The sequence below is a fragment of the Anomaloglossus baeobatrachus genome, chromosome 9 (genome assembly GCF_048569485.1).
Source record: "Anomaloglossus baeobatrachus isolate aAnoBae1 chromosome 9, aAnoBae1.hap1, whole genome shotgun sequence".
Lineage (NCBI taxonomy): Eukaryota > Metazoa > Chordata > Amphibia > Anura > Aromobatidae > Anomaloglossus > Anomaloglossus baeobatrachus.
The window spans coordinates 207,588,128-207,612,018 of NC_134361.1; the positions used below are offsets into that span (position 1 = coordinate 207,588,128).

Consider the following 23,891-nt stretch of genomic DNA (forward strand, 5'->3'; position numbering starts at 1 on the left):
CGAATGCAAGGATTCGGCTGAGCTATCAAGAACTACCTAAGGATTGAATCCAGCTTGGTACAATACAGTCACCTGACCACAGCCTTTGTGGTCCTCAGACAGCTTCCTAAAGCTGGCGTTATTCCATTCTCGGTGTGTGCCCGCCGAAAGTGGGGTGCTGCTGGTTTGGAGTAAGTAGCCCTGGAACCTCTGAGGCACGGACATTCTAATCCCTGGTGAGCCAGCGGAAGGGTGATAAACTGTTGCCAATTACATTCTGTGGTTTTGCTGGTTATGTGCTATGTGCCGTTAATTGTTTGAGGATCCAAAAAAATCTTAATATTGTGATTCCCTCACCCTGTGTTGTCTGAGTAGGGTTCTGCCCATGGTTAAGGAGGTCGGGCGCTCAGTTGGGATGAGCCCTGGGCCATGCTGTCTTTCTAAAGGCGGCTGGGCCAGCGGACGAGAGCACCCACTGACCCCCGTGTCTCCACAGATGTCACATCCCCGGTAGCCTGGACAGGGGAGCAGACGTCACATACCCGGCAGCTCGAACAGGGTAGCGGACGTCACATCCCTGGTAGCCCGGACAGAGGAGCGGACGTCACATCCCCGGTAGCCTGGACAGAGGAGCGAACGTCACATCTCCGGTAGCACGGACAGAGGAGCGGACCTCACATCCCCGGTAGCCTGGACAGAGGAGCGAACGTCACATCTCCGGTAGCCTGGACAGAAGAGCGGACGTCACATCCCCGGCAGCCCGGACAGAGCAGTGGACGTCACATCCCTGGCAGTCTGGACAGGGAAGCGGACGTCACATCTCCAGTAGCTTTGGACAGGGGAGCGGACGTCACATCCCCTGCAGCCTGCACATCGGCACTTCGATTTTCCACACAAACAAATAGGACAATTGTTTCGAAGGTTTTGTTTGCACTTTTATCAACACTTTATGTGCGGACCCCTGGGAACAGTGTGAACAGATCCAAAACGCTGCAGAAAACGAAGATCTTCCCATAGAAGGACCAGATACCGGTCTCACTAGAAAAAGAGTGCCCGCAAATAACGACTACCTCCCCCAAAACCTGAAATGGCTGACAACAGAGAGCACATCCAGCAACGATGTGCAGAGTGAAGTACTGGCGGACTATAGACGCTCCACAGTCACTCTGTACAGTAAGGCCACACGACCCCGGTCACCACTTGTAACTCCTCACGGCCGGTCGCACGGGGTCATTTCTTCGCTGTCACCTCCTCTATGTACTTGGAATAGTCCACGTCCTCCTGATGGATGGAAACAGTCATAAAGTCTGGAGCTGCAAAGGGATGAACGTACCTGGGAATGGGGAGACAGCAAAATCATAGACACGTCACTCTGACAGCAAGCTGGTGACAGACCTGTGATTCTGCATGTACATGGTAGGTAAAGTTCTGGGCACCATCAGGACCTGACCACACTGCATTATAAAACAATCAGAAGTGTGTAAACCTTAGCCAAAAATATAAATCTGCTGCTCCTGCTGGGGATGGGGCCCAACTGCTGGGGACAGATCCCAGTTACTGGGGACGGGGCCCGACTGCTGGCAACGGATCCCAATTACTGGGGACGGGGCCCGACTGCTGGGAACGGATCCCAATTACTGGGGGCGGGGCCCGACTGCTGGTGACTGATCCCAATTACTGGCAACAGATGTCGACTGCTGGTAACTGGGCTCGACTGCTGGGGACAGATCCCAATTACTGGCAACAGATGCCGACTGCTGGGGACAGATCCCAATTACTGGCAACAGATGCCGACTGCTGGGGACACATCCCAATTACTGGCAACAGATGCAGACTGCTGGGGACAGATCCCAATTACTGGTGACGGATGCCGACTGCTGTGGATGGGGCCCGACTGCTGGTGACTGATCGCAATTACTGGTGACGGATGACGACTGCTGTGGACGGGGCCTGACTGCTGGTGACTGATTGCAATTACTGGCAACGGATGGCGACAGGACCCGACTACTGTTGACGGATCTTGACTGCATTACGTCGTCACATGTCGCTGATCACCTGCATTCTCACATGTGCCTGCATGCTGATGGTTTCCACTATCTTGCGTTCCTCTCAGTGTTGTTCTTTCTGATGTTATAGAGCATAAATGTCACATTCTTTAGCTGGAGGCTTCAGCGTTAGAGAAGTAAGTGAACCCTAGAGATAAGTGTAGATAATGATACACAGCACGTACCGCACGTATCCGGATAGCTCGGGTACCCTCGCCGTCCGCGTCTTAACAACCTGAAATAAAAATCCCAAATCTTTATAGGAACAAACTATAATCTGCTTATGATAGGACGGCATGTCACGGCCTCTTAAAGGGGAATTGTCCTCCCAGCGATTGTCCTTACTGACATTTTATGTGACCCCCGTCCCATCATATACAGCTATATACACAGAAAGGGGCCGGCGTACAATGCTGAGATGGCTGGAAACAGTCAGCGCAGCTTCCCCTTTAAATGAAGCGTCCTGTCAGTCACTGGTCGGTGACTATGACATTCCTGAGCCTCGTTATCCCGCTGGATTAGATTCACAGAATGCAGATTACGCTCCTGTTATTACAGCACGGGTGGGGGCTGGGGCGCGTAGAACGACTGCACCTGACAACCGCCCGTGGTGGGGGATGGGGCGCGGAGAATGGCGCCCTACGACTGCACCTGACAATCGCCAGTGGTGGGGGATGGGGCGCGGAGAACGACGGCACCTGACAACCGCCTGTGGAGGGGGATGGGGCGCGGAGAACGACGGCACCTGACAACCGCCTGTGGAGGGGGATGGGGCGCGGAGAATGGCTGCACCTGACAACTGCCTGTGGAGGGGGATGGGATGCGGAGAACGACGGCACCTGACAACCGCCTGTGGAGGGGGATGGGGCGCGGAGAATGGCTGCACCTGACAACTGCCTGTGGAGGGGGATGGGATGCGGAGAACGACGGCACCTGACAACCGCCTGTGGAGGGGGATGGGGCGCGGAGAATGGCTGCACCTGACAACCGCCTGTGGAGGGGGATGGGATGCGGAGAACGACGGCACCTGACAACCGCCTGTGGAGGGGGATGGGGCACGGAGAACGACAGCACCTGACAACTTACCAGCAGAACCTCACTGGACTCCTCTATCTGCCCCTTCCAGATGTATCTGTGGAACAAGAGAACATTAATAACAACCCCGAAAAATTGTCACCCAGTAACTGAGCAATCAGCGATGGGAGGTCGGGTGCTGTGGTCACCCCGTGTCACATCAGCATAAAGGGACAGCTACTCTGAGCAGATGTGCTGACAACCTTCCTTGTTGTCAGCCCCGCCCCCTGGTGATGCACACCCGTTAAATTGTCAGGTTTTTGTCATGTAAAAAATTCGACCAAGAAGAATAATTTCAGGACTTTCCCCCTTTTTTTTATTGTCACCCGTAATCTGTACAAATCACTGAGACACAAACTGATAGTGGACATAATAACTAATGCGGTGCATAAGTGTGAGCACCCTCTGGTGATTGGAACTGTGCATGTGCTCACAATCAGCCAATCACATTTACCCCATGTTAGTGTTACACACTATTCCCAGGTCCGGGTTCTGCTTTCCTCATTCCAGTCCGCTAAATTCTGTTGTGCTCCACATCAGGCTCTGCAGGTGGCCCGGCGTGATCCCATGTGATTGCCTGGGCCTACCAAAGCCCCACCAAGACTCACTCATATGTCCTGGTATAAAGACCTTAGTGTCCTGAGTCCTGTCTGCCTGCAGGTTCCAGCACCTCTGCTACTGGTCCCCTGTCTGCCTGCGACTTCTAGTACCTCTGCTACTGGACACCTGTCTGCCTGGAGATTCCAGTACCTCTGATACTGGTCCCCTGTCTGCCTGTGGCTTCTAGTACCTCTGCTACCAGTCCCCTGTCTGCCTGCAGCTTCCAGCACCTCTGCTACCAGTCTCCTGTCTGCCTGCAGCTTCTAGTACCTCTGCTAGCTGCCTCCTGTCTGTCTGTGGCTTCCAGTACCTCTGCTACCAGTCCACTGTCTGCCTGCGGCTTCCAGTACCTCTGCTACCGGACGTCTGTCTGCCTGCAGCTTCCAGTACCTCTGCCACCTGTCTGCCTGCAGCTTCCAGTACCTCTGCTACCGGTCCCATGTCTGCCTGCAGATTCCAGTACCTCTGTTACCAGTCCCCTGTGTGCCTGTGGCCTCTAGTACCTCTGCTACTGGACTCCTGTCTACCTGCAGCTTCCAGCAGCTTCTGCTACCGGATTCCTGTCTGCCTGCAGCTTCTAGCACCTCTGCTACCGGATTCCTGTCTGCCTGTGGCTTCCGGTACTTCTGTTACCGGTCCTCTGTCTGCCTGCAGCTTATAGTATCTATGCTACTGGTCCTTTGTCTGCCTCCAGCGTCCAGTACCTCTGCTAATGGTTCCCTGTCTGCCTGCGTCTTCCAGTACCTCTGCTACTGGTTCCCTGTCTGCATGCAGCTTCTACTACCTCTACTACTGGTCCCGTCTGCCCTTGTCTACCAGTACCGCTGTTATGAGTCCCCTGTTTGCCTGTGGATTACAGTACCTTTTCTACCCGTTTCCCTCATGCCTCACCTGCCCACTGCACCAATGGCCATGGCCTGTGTGACCATTTTGGCTTAGAGGATCCACCTCACCAGGTGAGCCTAAACAGGTACACAGTAGTCAGTGCACGGTCGCTGTCATTTACAACTAATCTGATTAAGCCACAGAGAAAGTGTTGCTGTTCTAGGAGGATTTTCTGGTCTGTAAACAGCTGACAACACAGCAAAGGATTTCATTTTGGAGAGTTATCAGTCAGGAAAAAGTACAGAAACATTTCCCATGCATTGGTTCTATCATGGACATTATCAAAAAGGGGCATTCATGTGGCATAATAGTGACATTACCAAGAACTGGACGTGCCTCAAAAATTGATAAAAAGGCAAGAAGATAATTGGTCAGTAGGGTGCCAAGAGGCAGACAGCAACATTAAAGGAGCTGCAGGAATATCTGACCAGTCCTGGCAGTGTCCTGCATGTGACAACAATCTCCTGTATTTTTCATACACTGACGAGCAGAAGGGTAACAATGTGTTGCACTTCTGACTTCCAGCCTCCATATCTCTCCGTCCTCTACAGCTCTGAGTGTGAGACGTCTTCATCTTATAGACAATCATCTTCTCATACATAAATGTGACTGCAGATATTCAGCAGATAATTAGATCTGCAGATTCTCATGTCTCTGCATTGTTACTGTTTTGCTCCTAGAAATCTACATTTTAATGTTTAATATTTTGTTAGTATTGTGTAAATCCACCTTTGGCTTTCAGCTCTGCCAGATCCATCTGCGCATGCTCTCAATCAGATTCAGGCATTTCGAGACCGAAATCCGATTGTAACAGTCGCGCCCCTGGTCTGTCCCTCACTCAGCAGGGACAATGGTGCACTCAACATCCTGACCGCTCTGCGGTGCCTCCTACTCCGGCCCTGCCTCAGCTCCCTGCTCCATGCGCATACCACACAGGTCTCCCAGGAGTGCGCTTGGGATGCACGCTCTTTCTCCACCTCTTAAAGGGGCAGTGCGCTCATTCAGGAAATGCCTCCAGCTTATGGCTGGGAGGCATGAGGCATAACCTGTGTCCTATACCCTCAGCATGTCCTGTATCGGCAGCCTGTATCCAGTACCTGTGTCCTGCATACCTATACCCGAGTTCCAGTCGGTACTAGGCATCACGCTTGTGTCAGCCATTCTCTTTGTACCTGGCATGGTGCTGGTTCTTGTTGCCCAGCTAGTACCAGCTGTCCTGTCAGTTACCCAGCATCTGAACCTGCATTGCTGAACTCCTGGGGCCAGCTGCCGCAGAGCTGGAGACTGCCCTGGAGTTGTACCTGGCGGGTATCCTCCAACACAAGCCTAACCTCACCATCAGAGGCACTAGTGAAGACTGGGTAGTCCTGAAGTTATGCCTCTTCTGGGTAAGCCCAGACCCATTTTGCAGCGGGTCCACATCCACCAGCATGACACTGATCCCAGGTCTCTTCTACATGTTGCCATTGTTACCTTTTTGCTTGTCAGTGTATATCTGAACTGTGGGGGGAGAGGGCTAGATGGAAGCCTTATCTTACAAAGAGAATGATCCATGCTCGGCTGTGTGCTGCCAAAACTTCCGTCATTCACACAGGAGTTACAGAAAAATAGAAGACCTACTACAGGGAGACCCCACACCCAACTGGTCCCTGTACAGACCCTTAGCCGCACAACACCACCTCAGATCTGACTCCCTAAAAAGCTGTCGAGGGGTTTCTCGTACCTCCTAATGGACAAGAGGGGAGGCCGTGACACACTGCCTACAAAGGAAAGTGTCCAGGATTATACAAAAACCAGAGTGAAACTAAAACACATTCATATAAGATATGTGCTGGGAAAAGCGACTCGCAGCAGGAGCCCAACTGGTGCCTACCCAAAGGTAAACCCTTAGGATATGTCCGCACAGTGCAGTTTAGTGTTCACAAAAATGCAGCGCCTGTGCCACAAACTACACCCAAAAACAGCGTGTGCATGGGGCCTAAAGATGAAGGGCTGAACTACTAGTCATAATTACACCTAAAGGTATAGACAGCAAGGAGGTGCAGTGAAGGTGACGATATAAAACTCAACCCAGAATGTGATAGGGCAGAGCAAAAAAAAAACCAGGAAAATGAGAAACACCTGGAGAGAAGCAAACCAAGAGGGGAGAACAAAGACAATAAGAACCATCAGCATTTAGACAGGAAATAAAAGACAATAGCCCAGCAGATAGGGGAACTGACCACGCAACAGCAGCTCACTGGATCCAATCCCTAAACAGAGCCATAACAGTACCCTCTTCTGTAAGGGGCCAGTGGACCCTTAGAATACCCTACTGTGTGATGTCACTGACCTCTCTCTTACCAGGTGATCCACATACGGATCCTCCCAATCAACCCGGCACTTATCTTCAGGACCATAACCTTCCCACTTGGATAGATACTGTAGACGGCGCCTGACCCACCTGAAGCCAATGACTCGCTCTACCTCACACTCCCGATCCCCTTCAAAATCCACCTCAATTTTGTCTTCAGGACGTCATTTTTTAAAAAGGAAAGAATGGAAGGAATTGATTCTCTAATCACTAGGACGATGCACCTTACCCATCACAGGATTTAGACTTGTAATCATTTTATACCTACAAAGTTAGGTGCAAACTTCCTAGATGTCCTGTAAGCGGAGATTCTCTGATGACAACCACACCAAACCCCCCACCTTCACCCCTGGGTGATTCCAAGAGCCATAACTTTTTCTTTTTCCATCCATATCGCCATATCAGGGCTTGTTTTTTGTGGGGCAAGTTGCACTTTTAAACGACACCGTTCATTCTGCCCCATATTGTACTGGAAAACGGGAAAAATTCCAAGTGCAGAGAAATTGAAAAAAAAATTGTGCAATTCCACAATAGTTTTTTGGATTTTTTTTATTTACTATATTCACTATGTGGTAAAACGGATGTGTCGGTGTGATGCCTCGGGTCGGTGCGATGCCTCGGGTCGGTGCGATGCCTCGGGTCGGTGCGATGTCTAATGTGCTGAGTTCTGTACCCCTCTGGCATCTCTACAAGCCACAATTTGCATAGGTTCACAAGTTTCAACTAAAGGCCCAGTCACACTAAACAACTTACCAGCGATCCCAACAACGATCCAACCTGATAGGGATCGCTGGTAAGTTGCTAGGAGGTCGCTGGTGAGATGTCACACTAAGCGACGCACCAGCGATCCCACCAGCAACCTGACCTGGTGGGGATCGCTGGAGCGTCGCTACACATGGAAGCATGCTGCGCTTGGTAACTAAGGTAAATATCGGGTAACCAACCCGATATTTACCTTGGTTACCAGCGCACACCGCTTAGCGCTGGCTCCCTGCACACCTAGCCACAGTACACATCGGGTTAATTACCTGATGTGTACTCTGCTACGTGTGCAGGCAGCAGGAGCCGGCTTCTGCGGACGCTGGTAACCACAGTAAACATCGGGTAACCAAGAAGCCCTTACCTTGGTTACCCGATATTTACCTTCGTTACCAGCGTCCGCCGCTCTCACACTGCCAGTGCCGGCTCCCTGTTCCCTGCACTCCTAGCCACAGTACACATCGGGTTAATTACCCGATGTGTACTCCGGCTACGTGTGCAGAGAGCAGGGAGCCGGCACTGACAGCTGAGAGCGGCGGACGCTGGTAACGAAGGTAAATATCGGGTAACCAAGGAAAGGGCTTCTTGGTTACCCGATATTTACCCGGCTCCTGCTGCCTGCACATTTAGTTGTTGCTCTCTCACTGTCACACAGCGGTGTGTGCTTCACAACGGGACAGCAACAACTAAAAAATGGTCCAGGACATTCAGCAACAACCAGCGACCTCACAGCAGGGGCCAGGTTGTTGCTGGATGTCACACACAGCAACATCGCTAGCAACATCGCTGCTACGTCACAAAAGTTGTTCCTTAGCAGCGGTATTGCTAGCTAAGCGTTGCTTAGTGTGACGTGGCCTTAACAGAGGTGGAGACGACTCGGAAACATCTTTATATGTGCCTCCATCTCTCAGGAGTCTGTTTAAACAAACAAGTATCATGGCCTCTGTGAGGCAAACCCTGGGATATGAAGATGAATTATGACTTCCAGTCATAATCGCTCTCATCACTCCATGGCAGTGCCCCCTCCCTTCTTGTTCTCAATGTCCACCATCTGGGAAGGTGTCACATCCCACTTACACCTCCAACAGCCATCTCCTGTGATATGGAGATGAGATGATGTGGGAACAATGGACACAGGATGACTCCCTGCCGTGACCCTGTGGTAGGAGCTGCTCATTAGCAAGCTTGGAAGTATCCAGACAGAACGACTCCAGTAAAAAATGGTTCATATCTCGCAAGCCATATTTCCGATAAATATGGCAACCATAAAAATGGTGTCTCCGCATGCGGACGATGCTGGCACACCCTTTTTTATGGGAGCGGGAGCTTGGGAAATACCCCAGGCGTGATATCAGCCAATGTGGAACTAGTAGACAAGTCACGAGTCCTCTCATTCTGTAGCTAAATTCATAACTGTCACAATGAGAGTATTGGCGTCCGCCTACGACGCTCCCAGGCCAAGTTATGGCCATATTCCAGGTTGTGGATTTTGTCCATAACTCCAGCCAGGGGTGGAGCAGTGCTCCCTCTGAGGTCACGAAGGTAGGAGGGGACCTGGATTTGCCCAGGTTGATAACCCTACTTCGGCCATTTTCCAGTGTTCTTTCGCTGGGGGTCACGTGCAGGAAACATCTGTGGGAGTTCCTAGAAACCTGGTCTACAGCGCCCCCCTGTGGCCAGACGCACAAGGTAACTGATTGAATTGCATACCTGTTTGTAAACCATGCTTTATCTGTAACTGTACTCTGACATATGTATATTCTGTAGATTCCCTATTGTATATATTGTAGTTTCTAGTGTGCTTTAGGCCGATTAAATTATATAATTAATCTTGGGCTGTTCTGTTATCTCGATCTTGAATCCCACGTCTGTGTGTTCGGCTAATAGTTACCGTGAAGCGGTTGGTGGCAGCGAGTTGTGCCAAGGATTATTGTGGGGAGGCCAGTGAGATTCGGGGAGGTTTTATATATTCCGCCCGCGGAGGTCGGGGGAATATATACCCTACTCTCACCGGGGACCCTTCAATAATCGGCATAAGTAGTATAGCGGCCTCCTTGCTTATTGTCGGGCAATTCCATAATTGGCCTGACTATAAGAGGGGCGCTAGAGAGCGCGTCACGTGCTCTGTCTGTCGGTCGGGAGGTATAAAGGAGGGGTGACCCCCACTTGTTACCCCCCGATTGTGACGTACTGGTAGCCAGCGCGGGGGATTTCTGAGTGACCCCCCCCGGTGGTTTGTGACATATTGGTGGCAAGCGGTGGGATCGAGATAATAGTGTGTGTGAGTGTGAGACCCATACTCCCAGACACTAAAGACTGCCTGCAGCAGCTGTGGCTGCTGGGGTCTTCAGACCAGACCAACACTAGAGTGTCAGAGTGCAGATACTGTAAGGTGTGTGGAGGCATCAGGTGTCAGTTCTGTGTCAGTGACCAAAGTCTGCAACAATGGCTGAGAGCACCAGGAGCAAAGCCAAAGGAATGGCCGATGCTCAGGCCAGAGACGATGAGGAGGTTGTCCACGAGCCCTCCAGGAGCTCGACGCCAGAAAACCGTTCTGCAGAGGACAGCGCCCAACCTGGCAATTATGGACAAGATGAGGAGCAGCTCACCCAAGGGTCCTCAACGAGCCAGATGCCAGCCCTCCGCTCTGCAATGGACAGTGAAGCACCAGGCTCCGCAGCGGGCCGCAGATCACCACGTGCCATTCCACCGAGCCTGGGAGGCTCGGATAGCCTTCTTCAAATGGCTATGGCCCTTCTCCAGGCTGGAGACCGGGATACCTACGAGATACTCATGGCCGAGCGTGAGCGACAGGCAGCGCGTGACGCTGAGGCTGCGGAGCGGCAAGCAGTGCGTGAGGCTGCGGAGCGGCAAGCAGCACGTGAAGAGCGCCAGGCAGAGCGTGACTACCAGCTGCAGCTAGCTCAGCTCCGGCCCTCATCAGCCACACGTGACCTTCAAGACACCAAACTTCCAAAGGTCCGTGTTGAGGACTTCCCAGTGCTGGAGAAGGATGGAGACTTGGACTCTTTCTTGACTGCTTTTGAACGGACTTGCCTGCAGCACCATCTGGACAAGGACCAGTGGGCCAAATACCTGACCCCCCGTTTAAGGGGTAAGGCCCTGGATATCCTTGGGGACTTGCCTGCTGAGGCAGATCAGGGCTACGACACCATCAAGCGGGCCCTGATCCAACAGTACAACCTCACTCCAGAGTCCTACCGCAAGAAGTTCCGGAGCCTACAGAAGGGACCAAAGGACTCCTGGGCTGACCACCGGCGGGCACTTGCCCGAGCTGCCGACCACTGGACCCAAGGCCTGCAGCTTTCCACCGGACCGGAGATCCTGGACTTGTTCATCACGGAGCAACTCTTGTGGAACTGCCCTGAGGATCTCCGCCAGTTCATCCGAGACCAGAAGCCAAAGGGGTCCACGGCTACAGCTGCCCTGGCCGATGACTACACCAACAATCGGGCTCCTGAGGCCAGGAGAGCAGCCACCAGCAGCACCTGGAGAGGGGGTAAGATGAACTCTGCGACTGCCCCACCTGCCCCTAGACTGCAGGGGGTGTCCCCCTCAACTCCCCTCTCCAGGCCCGTGGCAGAACCAAGACGGTGCCACCAGTGCAACCTACCTGGACACTTCAAGGCCATGTGCCCTCAGCGTCCCAAGGCCCCGGCTCCGTCCCCGTCCCAAGGGCCGCCCAAGGTGTATTGTGTGGGTGGGGGTGGTGGTAGGTCCCTGGACAGCTTCCAACCTGTCACCGTCGGCCGGTCTGTGACCATGGGACTGCGAGACAGCGCCTCGGAGGTGACTCTGGTGCGGCCTGAGATGGTGTCCCCCCAAGACTTGATCCCTGGAAAAACCCTCGCTGTCTCCGGGATTGGAGGCATTGACCCGGCGCTGCCTGTTGCTGACATTTATGTGGACTGGGGCGCAGGGCGAGGGGTGAGGGAGGTGGGGGTAACTGATCGGATCCCCGCAAACGTGCTACTTGGGACAGATTTGGGGCAGATAACCTCCCAGTTTGGGCCCCAACCAAGGGCTGAACCTTCAGCCAGTACTGACATGCCTCCGGACAATGTTAATGTGTTATCTATGAATGATGTAAGGGAGGAGGGAGTGAACTCTGATATTTCTGCTTGCATAGACACCATAGACACACACACAGCTGCAGCTGTGACAGGGGAGGGGGTCAGAGAAAGGTGTGACAATGCCTCTACAAGTAATCAGCCTGTGAGCTGGGATCTGTTGCCCTCTGCAGGGATAAGCAGAGAGCAGGGTGCTGCAGGGGGAGGACCAGTGTGTGGGGTGGGGGCTACCACAGCAAATGTGGGGTCCCCAGAGATTTCACAGCGGGGTTCTGTTGCTGCAGGAGGGGAACAGGCAGGTGAGATTGGGGCCGGTCCAGGAGCGGAAGTGCTCCCAGGTAAGATCTCGGTGCATGGTTCCCCCACAACCGGGGTGTCAGGAAGCCAGGTAGGTCTGCCTGAACCGGCGACTTGGTCAGGAACGGAGGAGGAGCAGGCACGACCCACGGTCGCAGCGGCTGTGGCCGCTGTCACCCGCAGTGGGAGTGCTGGAAGCCAAGGGGCCTCCCAGAGGTCCGATAGCTCTTCCCCTTCTGACCCAGTGGCAGCCGAGTCAGGTGGAGGCCAGGACACAGGTCCCGGGGTACTGACCGAAGATGTGACAGTCTCGTCGATTCTGGCCACATCTAGTCAGGGGTTTCAGGCAGCGTTAGAAGCTGACGACAGCCTGAAAGCTCTTAAGGAGCAGGCGGCACAGCCTCCCTCGGACTCGGACCCGGAGCGAGTGGTCTGGGACCAAGGACGGCTGTACCGGGCCACGGTCCAGCAGGGTTCACCGGAGGCGTGGCCCAGGGACCGACAGTTGGTGGTACCCTATCCGTTCCGGACGGAGTTGTTGCGGATCGCACATGAGATTCCGATGGCCGGACACCTAGGGATCGCTAAGACCAAGGCCAGGTTAAACCAGCATTTCTACTGGCCAAAAATGGGGGCCGATGTGGCTGCCTACTGCCGTTCGTGTGAAACCTGTCAGAGAGTGGGGAAGGCGGGGCCACACCCCAAAGCCCCACTGGTATCTCTGCCCATCATCGATGAGCCTTTCAGGAGGGTGGCTGTGGATCTGGTCGGCCCGCTGGCCATCCCCAGCAGCTCCGGGAAACGCTTCATACTGACAGTAGTGGACTATGCCACCCGGTACCCAGAAGCAGTGGCCTTGTCGTCCATTCGGGCTGACAAGGTGGCCACCGCATTGCTGGAGATTTTCTCCCGAGTGGGTTTTCCCCAGGAAATGCTCACTGACCGGGGGACCCAATTCATGTCCCAGCTGATGGAGGCCCTCTGTAAGCAAGTCCAGGTGCGACATCTGGTGGCCAGCCCGTACCATCCACAGACTAATGGCCTGTGCGAGCGGTTCAATGGCACCTTAAAGCAGATGCTTAAGATGTTGGTCGACTCCCATGGGCGTGACTGGGAGCGGTATCTCCCACACCTGTTATTTGCTTACCGGGAGGTTCCACAGGCCTCAACAGGATTCTCACCGTTTGAGCTCCTGTACGGGCGACGTGTGCGGGGCCCCCTGGCTCTGGTGAAAGAGGCTTGGGAAGGGGGATTTGGCCACCCCTGGAGTGTCGGTTATCGAGTATGTCATGCGCTTCCGGGACAAAATGCAGGCCTTGACGCAACTGGTACACGACAATATGGCTCAAGCCCAGGCCGATCAGAAGCGTTGGTACGACCAGAACGCTTGTGAGAGGACCTACCAAGTGGGTCAAAAGGTGTGGGTACTGGTCCCCGTACCACAGGACAAGCTTCAGGCAGCCTGGGAAGGCCCATACCTCGTGTACCAGCAGCTCAACCCTGTGACGTACCTGGACACCCTGGACCCTGCCCGTGGAAGGCGGGAGCCCTTCCATGTGAACATGATGAAGGCACATCATGAGCGGGAGGCGTGTGCGCTCCCCGTGTGCAACCTGCCCGAGGAGGGAGAAGCGGAAACCCTCTTGGATATGCTAGCCCAGGTTAGGGCCGGCGGATCCATTGAGGATGTGGAGGTTGGCCACCAGCTCTTGGAGGACCAACGGTCCCAGCTGTGGGCCACCCTCCTCCCCTTCCGGGGGTTGTTTACCAACCAGCCCGGAAGGACTGACTTGGCTGTCCATCACGTGGACACTGGGGATCATCCCCCGATCCGGCGTTCAGCATATCGGGTCTCCCTGGAGGTGCAGCAACACATGCGCCAGGAGATTGACGAGATGCTGAAGCTGGGGGTGATCCAGGCATCCAACAGCGCTTGGGCCTCGCCTGTAGTCCTCGTCCCTAAGAAGGACCGAACCACTCGGTTCTGCGTGGACTACAGGGGGCTCAATGCTGTCACGGTCGCCGATGCGTACCCAATGCCACGCATCGATGACCTGCTCGATCAGTTGGCCGGGGCTCAGTACCTGACCATCATGGACCTGAGCCGGGGATATTGGCAGATCCCCCTGACTCGCAAGGCCAGGGAACGCTCTGCCTTTATTACCCCATTTGGACTATACGAGTCCACGGTGATGCCATTCGGGATGAGGAATGCCCCTGCCACTTTCCAGCGGATGGTCAACACCCTGCTCAAGGGACTTGAAGGGTACGCGGCCGCGTACCTGGATGACATTGCCGTCTTCAGTCCCACCTGGGAGGACCACCTAGAGCATCTAGCACAGGTGCTCAGGCGGATCCACCGGGCAGGTTTGACCATCAAGCCGGGAAAGTGTCAGCTGGCCATGAGCGAGGTCCAGTACCTCGGTCACCGGGTAGGCGGGAGAACACTGAAGCCCGAGCCTGAGAAGGTGGAGGCCATCGCATCCTGGCCCACCCCCAGGACCAAGAAGCAGGTGATGTCCGTCTTAGGGACCGCCGGGTACTATAGGAGGTTTGTTCCACGCTATAGTAGCCTGGCAAAGCCCTTGACGGACCTCACCAAGAAGAAGCTGCCCTCTGCAGTCGATTGGACAATGGACTGCGAGACAGCCTTCCAGGCCCTAAAGGACGCCCTGTCCAGCCCGCCCGTGCTACAGGCAGCCGACTTCACGCGGCCGTTTGTAGTACAGACCGACGCCAGTGACTTCGGCCTCGGTGCGGTGCTCAGCCAGGTGGACTCTGCGAGCCAAGAGCACCCAGTCTTGTACCTGAGCAGGAAGCTGTTACCAAGGGAAGTGGCCTATTCCACGATGGAGAAGGAGTGCCTGGCCATAGTGTGGGCCCTGCAGCGTCTGCAACCCTATCTATACGGGCGCCACTTCATCGTGGAGACGGACCACAATCCCCTCAGCTGGTTGCACACCGTCTCTGGGACGAATGGGCGATTGTTGCGATGGAGCCTTGCGCTCCAGCAATACAACTTCACCATTCGCCACAAAAGGGGCCGTGACCACGGTAACGCAGACGGGCTGTCCCGACAAGGAGAGGTCGCGGACGGGCGCACGGGGGAACACCAGAGTGTGCTGCCCCCTAGCGCCCTCAAAAGGGGGGAGGTGTGAGGCAAACCCTGGGATATGAAGATGAATTATGACTTCCAGTCATAATCGCTCTCATCACTCCATGGCAGTGCCCCCTCCCTTCTTGTTCTCAATGTCCACCATCTGGGAAGGTGTCACATCCCACTTACACCTCCAACAGCCATCTCCTGTGATATGGAGATGAGATGATGTGGGAACAATGGACACAGGATGACTCCCTGCCGTGACCCTGTGGTAGGAGCTGCTATCTCATTAGCAAGCTTGGAAGTATCCAGACAGAACGACTCCAGTAAAAAATGGTTCATATCTCGCAAGCCATATTTCCGATAAATATGGCAACCATAAAAATGGTGTCTCCGCATGCGGACGATGCTGGCACACCCTTTTTTATGGGAGCGGGAGCTTGGGAAATACCCCAGGCGTGATATCAGCCAATGTGGAACTAGTAGACAAGTCACGAGTCCTCTCATTCTGTAGCTAAATTCATAACTGTCACAATGAGAGTATTGGCGTCCGCCTACGACGCTCCCAGGCCAAGTTATGGCCATATTCCAGGTTGTGGATTTTGTCCATAACTCCAGCCAGGGGTGGAGCAGTGCTCCCTCTGAGGTCACGAAGGTAGGAGGGGACCTGGATTTGCCCAGGTTGATAACCCTACTTCGGCCATTTTCCAGTGTTCTTTCGCTGGGGGTCACGTGCAGGAAACATCTGTGGGAGTTCCTAGAAACCTGGTCTACAGCGCCCCCCTGTGGCCAGACGCACAAGGTAACTGATTGAATTGCATACCTGTTTGTAAACCATGCTTTATCTGTAACTGTACTCTGACATATGTATATTCTGTAGATTCCCTATTGTATATATTGTAGTTTCTAGTGTGCTTTAGGCTGATTAAATTATATAATTAATCTTGGGCTGTTCTGTTATCTCGATCTTGAATCCCACGTCTGTGTGTTCGGCTAATAGTTACCGTGAAGCGGTTGGTGGCAGCGAGTTGTGCCAAGGATTATTGTGGGGAGGCCAGTGAGATTCGGGGAGGTTTTATATATTCCGCCCGCGGAGGTCGGGGGAATATATACCCTACTCTCACCGGGGACCCTTCAATAATCGGCATAAGTAGTATAGCGGCCTCCTTGCTTATTGTCGGGCAATTCCATAATTGGCCTGACTATAAGAGGGGCGCTAGAGAGCGCGTCACGTGCTCTGTCTGTCGGTCGGGAGGTATAAAGGAGGGGTGACCCCCACTTGTTACCCCCCGATTGTGACGTACTGGTAGCCAGCGCGGGGGATTTCTGAGTGACCCCCCCCGGTGGTTTGTGACATATTGCGCGGGGGATTTCTGAGTGACCCCCCCCGGTGGTTTGTGACAGCCTCTTCCAGGGACTGCGGACGAGGACTGTAGGCCATCATATCCTTAATCTGATCTGAAAGTCCTTGACAGATCTGACTTTGAAGAGCGGGGTCCTTTTAGGAGGTCTTTAATTCCCGCGTCTAACCTCTGAGCATTAGCCCTCAGCTATACGAGTTCCCTGACCCAACTTACGGATCTTGAGTTTATCCACAACAACTTTGTCAGGGTCGTCCTAAATGAGACCAAGAGAGGACAAGGCTGGGAATCCACAGGCATAGAAAATACCCAAGCCTGTGGATCCCCACGAAGCAAAAACAATAAAATGCCCACTCACCTTGGACACAGAAGTAAGGACGTATACATGAGGCAAAAAACATTGAGAACTTCTGTGCCAGTGAAAGTACCCGGACATTACCTTGGATTCAAGCGCGATGCCTTGTTGGCTCGAGACACTTAGAGCGGCCAAACAAGTGAGCTGTTGTTGATGCCACCTCCAAGGATAACGTTTGTGATCATGCTAACGCCTCAACACACTACGGCTGGCTATAATTTTATGGCCATAAACACACTCATACAAGGGTAACGGAAAAAGTGAAGACCACCTGCAGCAAGATGCAGCACGCGCACCCAACTGGTCCCTATACAAACTAGAAATATCCTAGCCGGACAAGTAAAAACACCACCTCAGACATGACTCCCTAAATGGCCGCCGAGAGGTTTCCCGTACCTCCTGAAGGACCAGAGGGGACCCCGCAACACACTGCCTACAAGGGTAGAGGAAAGTGTCCAGGATGATAGAAAATCCCACATAGAGAAACTAAAACATAAGATGAAAGGAATATATACTGGGAAGAAAAACCGACTCACAGCAGGAGCACAACTGGTGTTCACCCAAAGGTATCCCTATTCTGAAGGACTGAAATAGCAGACACAAGTCCACCTACAGGTATAGCCAGCAAGTGAAGATACAAAACCCAACCTAGACTGTGATAGGGCAGAGCAAAACAGCAAAAGGAGAAACACCTGGAGAGGAGCGAACCAAGAAAGGAGAACAAAGACAATAAGAACCATCAGCATTTGGACAGAGAGGAAAAGACAATAGCCCAGCAGACTGGGGAACCAACCTTGCAACAGCAGGTCACTGGATCCAATCCCCAAACTGAGCCATCACAGTCCCCCAAAAGCAGATTGGGAACGTGTCCTGTTTGAGGAGACCGAGGGGTAACGTTTTAGCCAAATTTCCCAAAGGTGCAAAGTCAGCACTGCACATCCCCAGTTGATCCCTCTCCCCACAGTGCGGCCTGGTGGGGGCAGCATTGTGCTCTGGGGCTGTTTTTTTGGCAGCTGGAACTGGAGCTTTAGTCATGGGGGAGGGAATAATGAACATCAAATATCAGGCAATTCTGCAATTAAACCTTCTGGCCTCTGCGAAAAGCTGAAGATGAAGAGGAAGTCCCAAATGAGCAAAATAACAGACTCACCAGAAGAAGATGGAAGTTCTGGAACGGCCGAGCCGGACCTGACTCCAGCGGACAATCTGTGGTGCCCTGAAGAGGGCACTGTACACAGGAGACCCCCGAAATCTGCCAGATGTGGAGGAGGGGAATAGATCGAAAATTCTAGAGGTGATAGACCCTCACCAAAAAAAAGCTGAATGTGTCAGAAATTCACAGGGGACTACACCAAAGCATTAGTGTATGGGTGTGCAGATTTATGCAACCACATTATTTACTTATTCTTTTTTTCCACCCCAAAAGATTTCAGTTTATCAGTGATATTTACAGATTCTGGGTGACAATAAAGGGGTAAAAGTCCTGAAATTATTCTTGATAGGATTATTTACAAAACCTGGCAGTTTATCAGGGGCGTGTAGACTTTTGTATCCACTGTATTACTGCTGACAACCTATATATCATGTGTGACAGGGTGTCAGCCCCGCCCCTTCCTTTGGGGGATGTATATAAGGGGCCCCCTGTCTCTGTGATAGAATTGTCAGGGTGAATAATTCATGACCGTTCTACTCACAGTGATGAGCTTTTTGGCATAATGTTCACACTGGCAGCCAGTTTTTTCTCCAATACGCCCCTAGGGAGAGAGTGAAGAGACATGACGGGGTTAAAACCGGGTCCAGGCACAAAAGTAACTGAGCCGCAACGCAATTGGTCCGACATGTAGAATGACTAATGAGAGCGGCGATATCACCACTGATCACTGGCGATGGATAGGTGGTGCTCGTAGTGATGTAACCGCTGATCTCTGGTGATGGATAGGAGGTGCTTGCAGTGATGTCACTGCTGATCTCTGGTGATGGATAGGTGGTGCTTGTAGTGATGTAACTGCTGATCACTGGCGATGGATAGGTGGTGCTCGTAGTGATGTCACCACTGCTCACTGGCGATGGATAGGTGGTGCTCGTAGTGATGTAAATGCTGATCTCTGGTGATGGATAGGCGGCGTTGTCAGTGATGTCACCACTGATCACTGGTGATGGATAGGAGGTGTTCTCAGTGATGTCACTGCTGATCTCTGGTGATGGATAGGCGGCGTTGTCAGTGATGTCACCACTGATCACTGGTGATGGATAGGAGGTGTTCTCAGTGATGTCACTGCTGATCTCTGGTGATGGATAGGCGGTGTTCTCAGTGATGTCACCGCTGATCTCTGGTGATGGATAGGCGGTGTTCTCAGTGATGTCACTGCTGATCTCTGGTGATTGGTAGGCGGCGTTGTCAGTGATGTCACCACTGATCACTGGTGATGGGTAGGTGGTGCTCACAGTGATGTCACCACTGATCACTGGTGATGGGATAGGTGGTGCTCGCAGTGATGTCACCGCTGATCTCTGGTGATGGATAGGCGGTGTTCTCAGTGATGTCACCGCTAATCTCTGGTGATGGATAGGTGGTGTTCTCAGTGATGTCACCGCTGATCTCTGGTGATGGATAGGCGGTGTTCTCAGTGATGTCACTGCTGATCTCTGGTGATGGATAGGTGGTGTTCTCAGTGATGTCACCGCTGATCTCTGGTGATGGATAGGTGGTGTTCTCAGTGATGTCACCGCTGATCTCTGGTGATGGATAGGCGGTGTTCTCAGTGATGTCACTGCTGATCTCTGGTGATGGATAGGCGGTGTTCACAGTGATGTCACTGCTGATCTCTGGTGATGGATAGGCGGTGTTCTCAGTGATGTCACCGCTGATCTCTGGTGATGGATAGGCAGTGTTCTCAGTGATGTCACTGCTGATCTCTGGTGATGGATAGGAGGTGTTCTCAGTGATGTCACTGCTGATCTCTGGTGATGGATAGGAGGTGTTCTCAGTGATGTCACTGCTGATCTCTGGTGATGGATAGGAGGTGTTCTCAGTGATGTCACTGCTGATCTCTGGTGATGGATAGGCGGTGTTCTCAGTGATGTCACCGCTGATTCTATTATGTCACCTGTGATCATGTTACCTGGCAATCTCTCGGGCTATCTGCTCGTTGGGGCAGTTGATGAGGGCAATGGAGTGAGATCCGGAGATGTAGCATCCAGTAATCACTCCGTGAAGCTGCTGGTATGCGCTCCACAGGATGGGGTGCAGAAGAGACGAACCGACCATCACCTGAAACACAAACAAGGAGATATATTGTGTGATCTTCTCTCCATGATTCTTAATGTTCCCATTCACTGACTCAGAGCAGAGATGTTGAAATAGATGAGGAACTGAAGCAAAGTATATTAGAAAGCTCAGATTACATGACTGATCCCTCAGTGGTGGCTTCGGGTGGCCGTGCCCGGGTCGCTCGTGCAACGAGGGTAAAGGATCTCTCCTGATAAAGCCGCAGTGGAAACTCTGTTATCAGTGCACAGCTCCAATGTCACTGGAGCAGAGACTGCGGCCCTGACCGGTGCACCGCCAGCCGCCGAAACGGCAGTCACCACTAAATGTACAACGGGGACGACCACACTGCACATATGGGTCTATTGCCAGGAGAACGCTCCACCGACTCTCTACATGAGAAGGCTCTACACGAGGACACTCTACAAGAAGACACTACATGAGGACGCTCTACACGAGGACGCTTTGCCTGAGGACACTACACGAGGACGCTCTACCCGAGGATGCTCTACCCAAGGACTGCTCTACACGAGGACTGCTCTACACGAGGACTGCTCTACACGAGGACTGCTCTACACGAGGACTGCTCTACACGAGGACTGCTCTACACGAGGACTGCTCTACACGAGGACTGCTCTACACGAGGACTGCTCTACACGAAGACACCCTACACAAGGACACTCTATCCGAGGCTGCTCTACATGAGAACACTCTACCCGAGAAGGCTCTAGACGAGGCTGCTCTACATGATGACACTACACGAAGACGCTATACACGAGCATGCTCTACATGAGGACACCACAGAAGGCTGCTCTACACGAGGACACACTACACAAGGATGCTCTACATGACACTACACGAGGACACTCTACATTAGGACGTTGTATATGAGGATGCTCTGCACAAAGCTGCTCTACACAAGGCTGCTTTACATGAGGTCACTACTCGAGCACGCTCTACACGAGGACGCTCTACACGAGGAGGCTCTACGGGAGCACACTACACGAGGCTGCCCTACACGAGGATGCTCTACGCGAGGATGCTCTACACGAGGCTGCTATACACAGGAGTGCTCTACACGAGGACGCTCTACACGAGGAGGCTCTACGGGAGCACACTACACGAGGCTGCCCTACACGAGGCTGCCCTACACGAGGATGCTCTACACGAGGACGCTTTACACAAGGCTGTTCTACACAAGAAGGGTCTACACAGGACTGCCTTACATGAGGACGCTCTACACGAGACTGCTGTACATGTGGACGCTCTTCACGAGGGCGCTCTACACGAGGACTGTCTACAAGAGGACTCTCTACACGAGGATGCCCCACACGAGGATGATCTACACGAGGACGCTCTACCCGAGGCTGCTCTACATGAGAAGGCTCTACACAGGACTGCTTTACACGAGGACGCTCTACCCGAGGACGCTCTACCTGAGGACGCTCTACCTGAGAAGGCTCTACACAGGACTGCTTTACACGAGGACGCTCTACCCGAGGACGCTCTACCTGAGGACGCTCTACCTGAGAAGGCTCTACACAGGACTGCTTTACACGAGGACGCTCTACCCGAGGACGCTCTACCCGAGTACGCTCTACCCGAGGACGCGCTACACGAGGACGCTCTACCCGAGGACGCTCTACCCGAGGACGCTCTACCCGAGGACGCTCTACACGAGGACGCTCTACACGAGGACGCTCTACCCGAGGACGCTCTACATGAGAAGGCTCTACACAGGACTGCTTTACACGAGGGCACTCTACACGAGGACACTCTACACGAGGACACTACACGAGGACACTCTACACGAGGACACTCTACACGAGGACACTCTACACGAGGACACTCTACACGAGGACACTCTACACGAGGACACTGTACATCAGCACGATCTACACGATCGGTCATTTTTCATCTCCAGAAATGTTAGAAGTGAACTTAATCACTAACTTTGGGGACGGCGATTATTATTTTAACCCTTCACTGCCAGCTCTGAGAAATACATGGCAGGGGTTGTGCCAGTGTGGCGCCCCTGACCTGGTCAGGCACCACTGAGTACTGCACCCATGCTGGGGACAGTACAATACAGGTAATCCAGAAGGCTGACCGGGGTGTGGTACACAGGCGCATAGTAATCAGCTCTCACACATGTACCCATGAGAGGACCCCTGGGGATCCCAGGAGGGGGAAAAGCCTTGACCTTCACTGGAATAGTGGAGGGGGCCAAAAGCCTCCATCTCCTCTCAAGGGGTGTGGTAAGAGAGTCTGGTTGCTAGGTGGCGTAGGCAAGAACAGGAGAGGAGGAGCAGTGAGCCAGTTCAGAGCAGAGTCCAGGGAGCTCCGAGAGGAGCTGACCCCTTCCCCTGGGCTGCTGGAGTCTGACAGCGTCCGCGCAGTGGCTACCGACGGGGGAGAACGGTCAACTAGGAGTGCTACCCGAAACCCATCTCCAGCTAAAGAGAGAGCACGGCGTGGGAAGTAAGGAGACTGCTAGGGAGTACCAGGCCCAAACGGGCGGCAGATCCCGAAGCGGAGATAGATCCAGCTTTCTTTTGCTAAACCTGCCGGTGTGGGGCTCTCAAAGCCCACGCCACAACACCACAAAAGCCGCAGCCACGTAGCCACAGTTAGGGCCCATAGCTCACAGGAGGCAAGAAGCTGGAGTGATCTGGCCCAGGCGACAAGCACACGGCAAACGAAGGGGAGAGAGGCTTCAGCATCTTCCCTGGGTGACCCCCATAGGGACTAAAAGTCGGGGTTACCCCAAACCACCAAGGGCTAAGGAAGGCGAGTTAGTAGTCACCCTCACAAGTCAGCCTGAAGGACACCTGGTTCCCACCTGGTTCATCCCAGCTACGCCCGGGTTACTCACCCTGCCACCTGAAGTGAGTAAAAACCCTGAAAGACATTCTGCCTGTGTGGAGTTATTCTGCGCCTTGTGGTACTACGCACCTACATCGGGCCCTGGGGCTTGCCTCACTCTCAGGAGGCTATTCCAACTAACTGCACATACCATCAGCCCCAGGCGACCCTCAACCTGCAGTGGCGGTCCCTACTGGCCGCAATACTGAGAGTGGCGTCACGACAAGAAGAAGATCTCCTACCTGTGACCAGATCCAGCTACGTGGAGTCCCTGAAGGTAATGCACCGACACAACACCTGTGGGGCTTCACACCAGGACTGCAGATGCCAAGAATATTTACTAATTAACCCTGTGCAGTCCGGGGGCCGTCACCTCCTGCCACATCCATCCCAGGAGAGAAAGAAGAAAAGAGGCTCACCAGCACCGCCGTCATCCAGCCGGAGCGCAGCCAGCTCTGGGGGGGCGGCTGACACCCCATGTTCACCGGCCGCCTGACACCCCACCTTCCCGCATAGCGATATGAGCTGAGCTCGGCTTGCTGTGCCGCTCTTCTCAGGACTTGTTGCTTCTGCCCTGAGGACTTGGTCGTCAGTCTCCATCCCTCCCCTTCCAGCTCCCAGCAAATCCCCTGCTGCCTCCATGTGCTCAACCCGAGCCGTCACTGCCGCAGCATCTGCAGATGCCACCAGCAGCAAGGGTTAAAGGCACTGAGGGGGGTGCCCCAGAGGTGGGCACATTACCCAACTGTTCACCTGTCCTACAGCTGCCTCCCCCAGTAATGGTTGATAACAGGGAGTAATAGATTGTACTCACCTATCCTACAGTCGCCTCCCCCAGTAATGGCTGATAACAGGGAGT

The 23,891-nt window shown here is 53.5% G+C and overlaps 1 protein-coding gene across 2 annotated transcripts; it reads right to left on the minus strand.

Annotated features, from left to right (window-relative positions):
* Window positions 1–911: 911 nt before the first annotated feature.
* Window positions 912–23,605, minus strand: LOC142250709 (protein CutA homolog). 2 transcript variants are annotated; one of them, XM_075322909.1, is made up of 7 exons: window positions 23,452–23,605; window positions 23,275–23,350; window positions 20,022–20,170; window positions 18,594–18,653; window positions 3,111–3,156; window positions 2,210–2,259; window positions 912–1,312 (listed from the first exon to the last, which is right to left on the minus strand). In XM_075322909.1, the coding sequence occupies exons 3-7, from the start codon at window positions 20,165–20,167 to the stop codon at window positions 1,210–1,212; spliced, it is 405 nt and encodes a 134-aa protein (XP_075179024.1). In that variant the 5' UTR covers window positions 20,168–20,170; window positions 23,275–23,350; window positions 23,452–23,605; the 3' UTR covers window positions 912–1,209. The 2 variants fall into 2 exon arrangements, with proteins under 2 accessions (XP_075179024.1, XP_075179023.1); XM_075322908.1 differs by lacking the exon at window positions 23,275–23,350.
* Between the last annotated feature and the right edge of the window lie 286 nt (window positions 23,606–23,891).

Excerpts from the sequence above, each read along its gene's own strand:
- LOC142250709 (XM_075322908.1), bottom strand. The coding sequence starts at position 23,511 with ATGGGGTGTCAGCCGCCCCCCCAGAGCTGGCTGCGCTCCGGCTGGATG. Across the intron at positions 2,260-3,110 it reads AGTCCAGTGAGGTTCTGCTG|GTTGTTAAGACGCGGACGGC; the intron begins GTAAGTTGTCAG and ends TTTTTATTTCAG. Across the intron at positions 1,313-2,209 it reads GAGCTATCCGGATACGTGCG|GTACGTTCATCCCTTTGCAG; the intron begins GTACGTGCTGTG and ends CCCCATTCCCAG.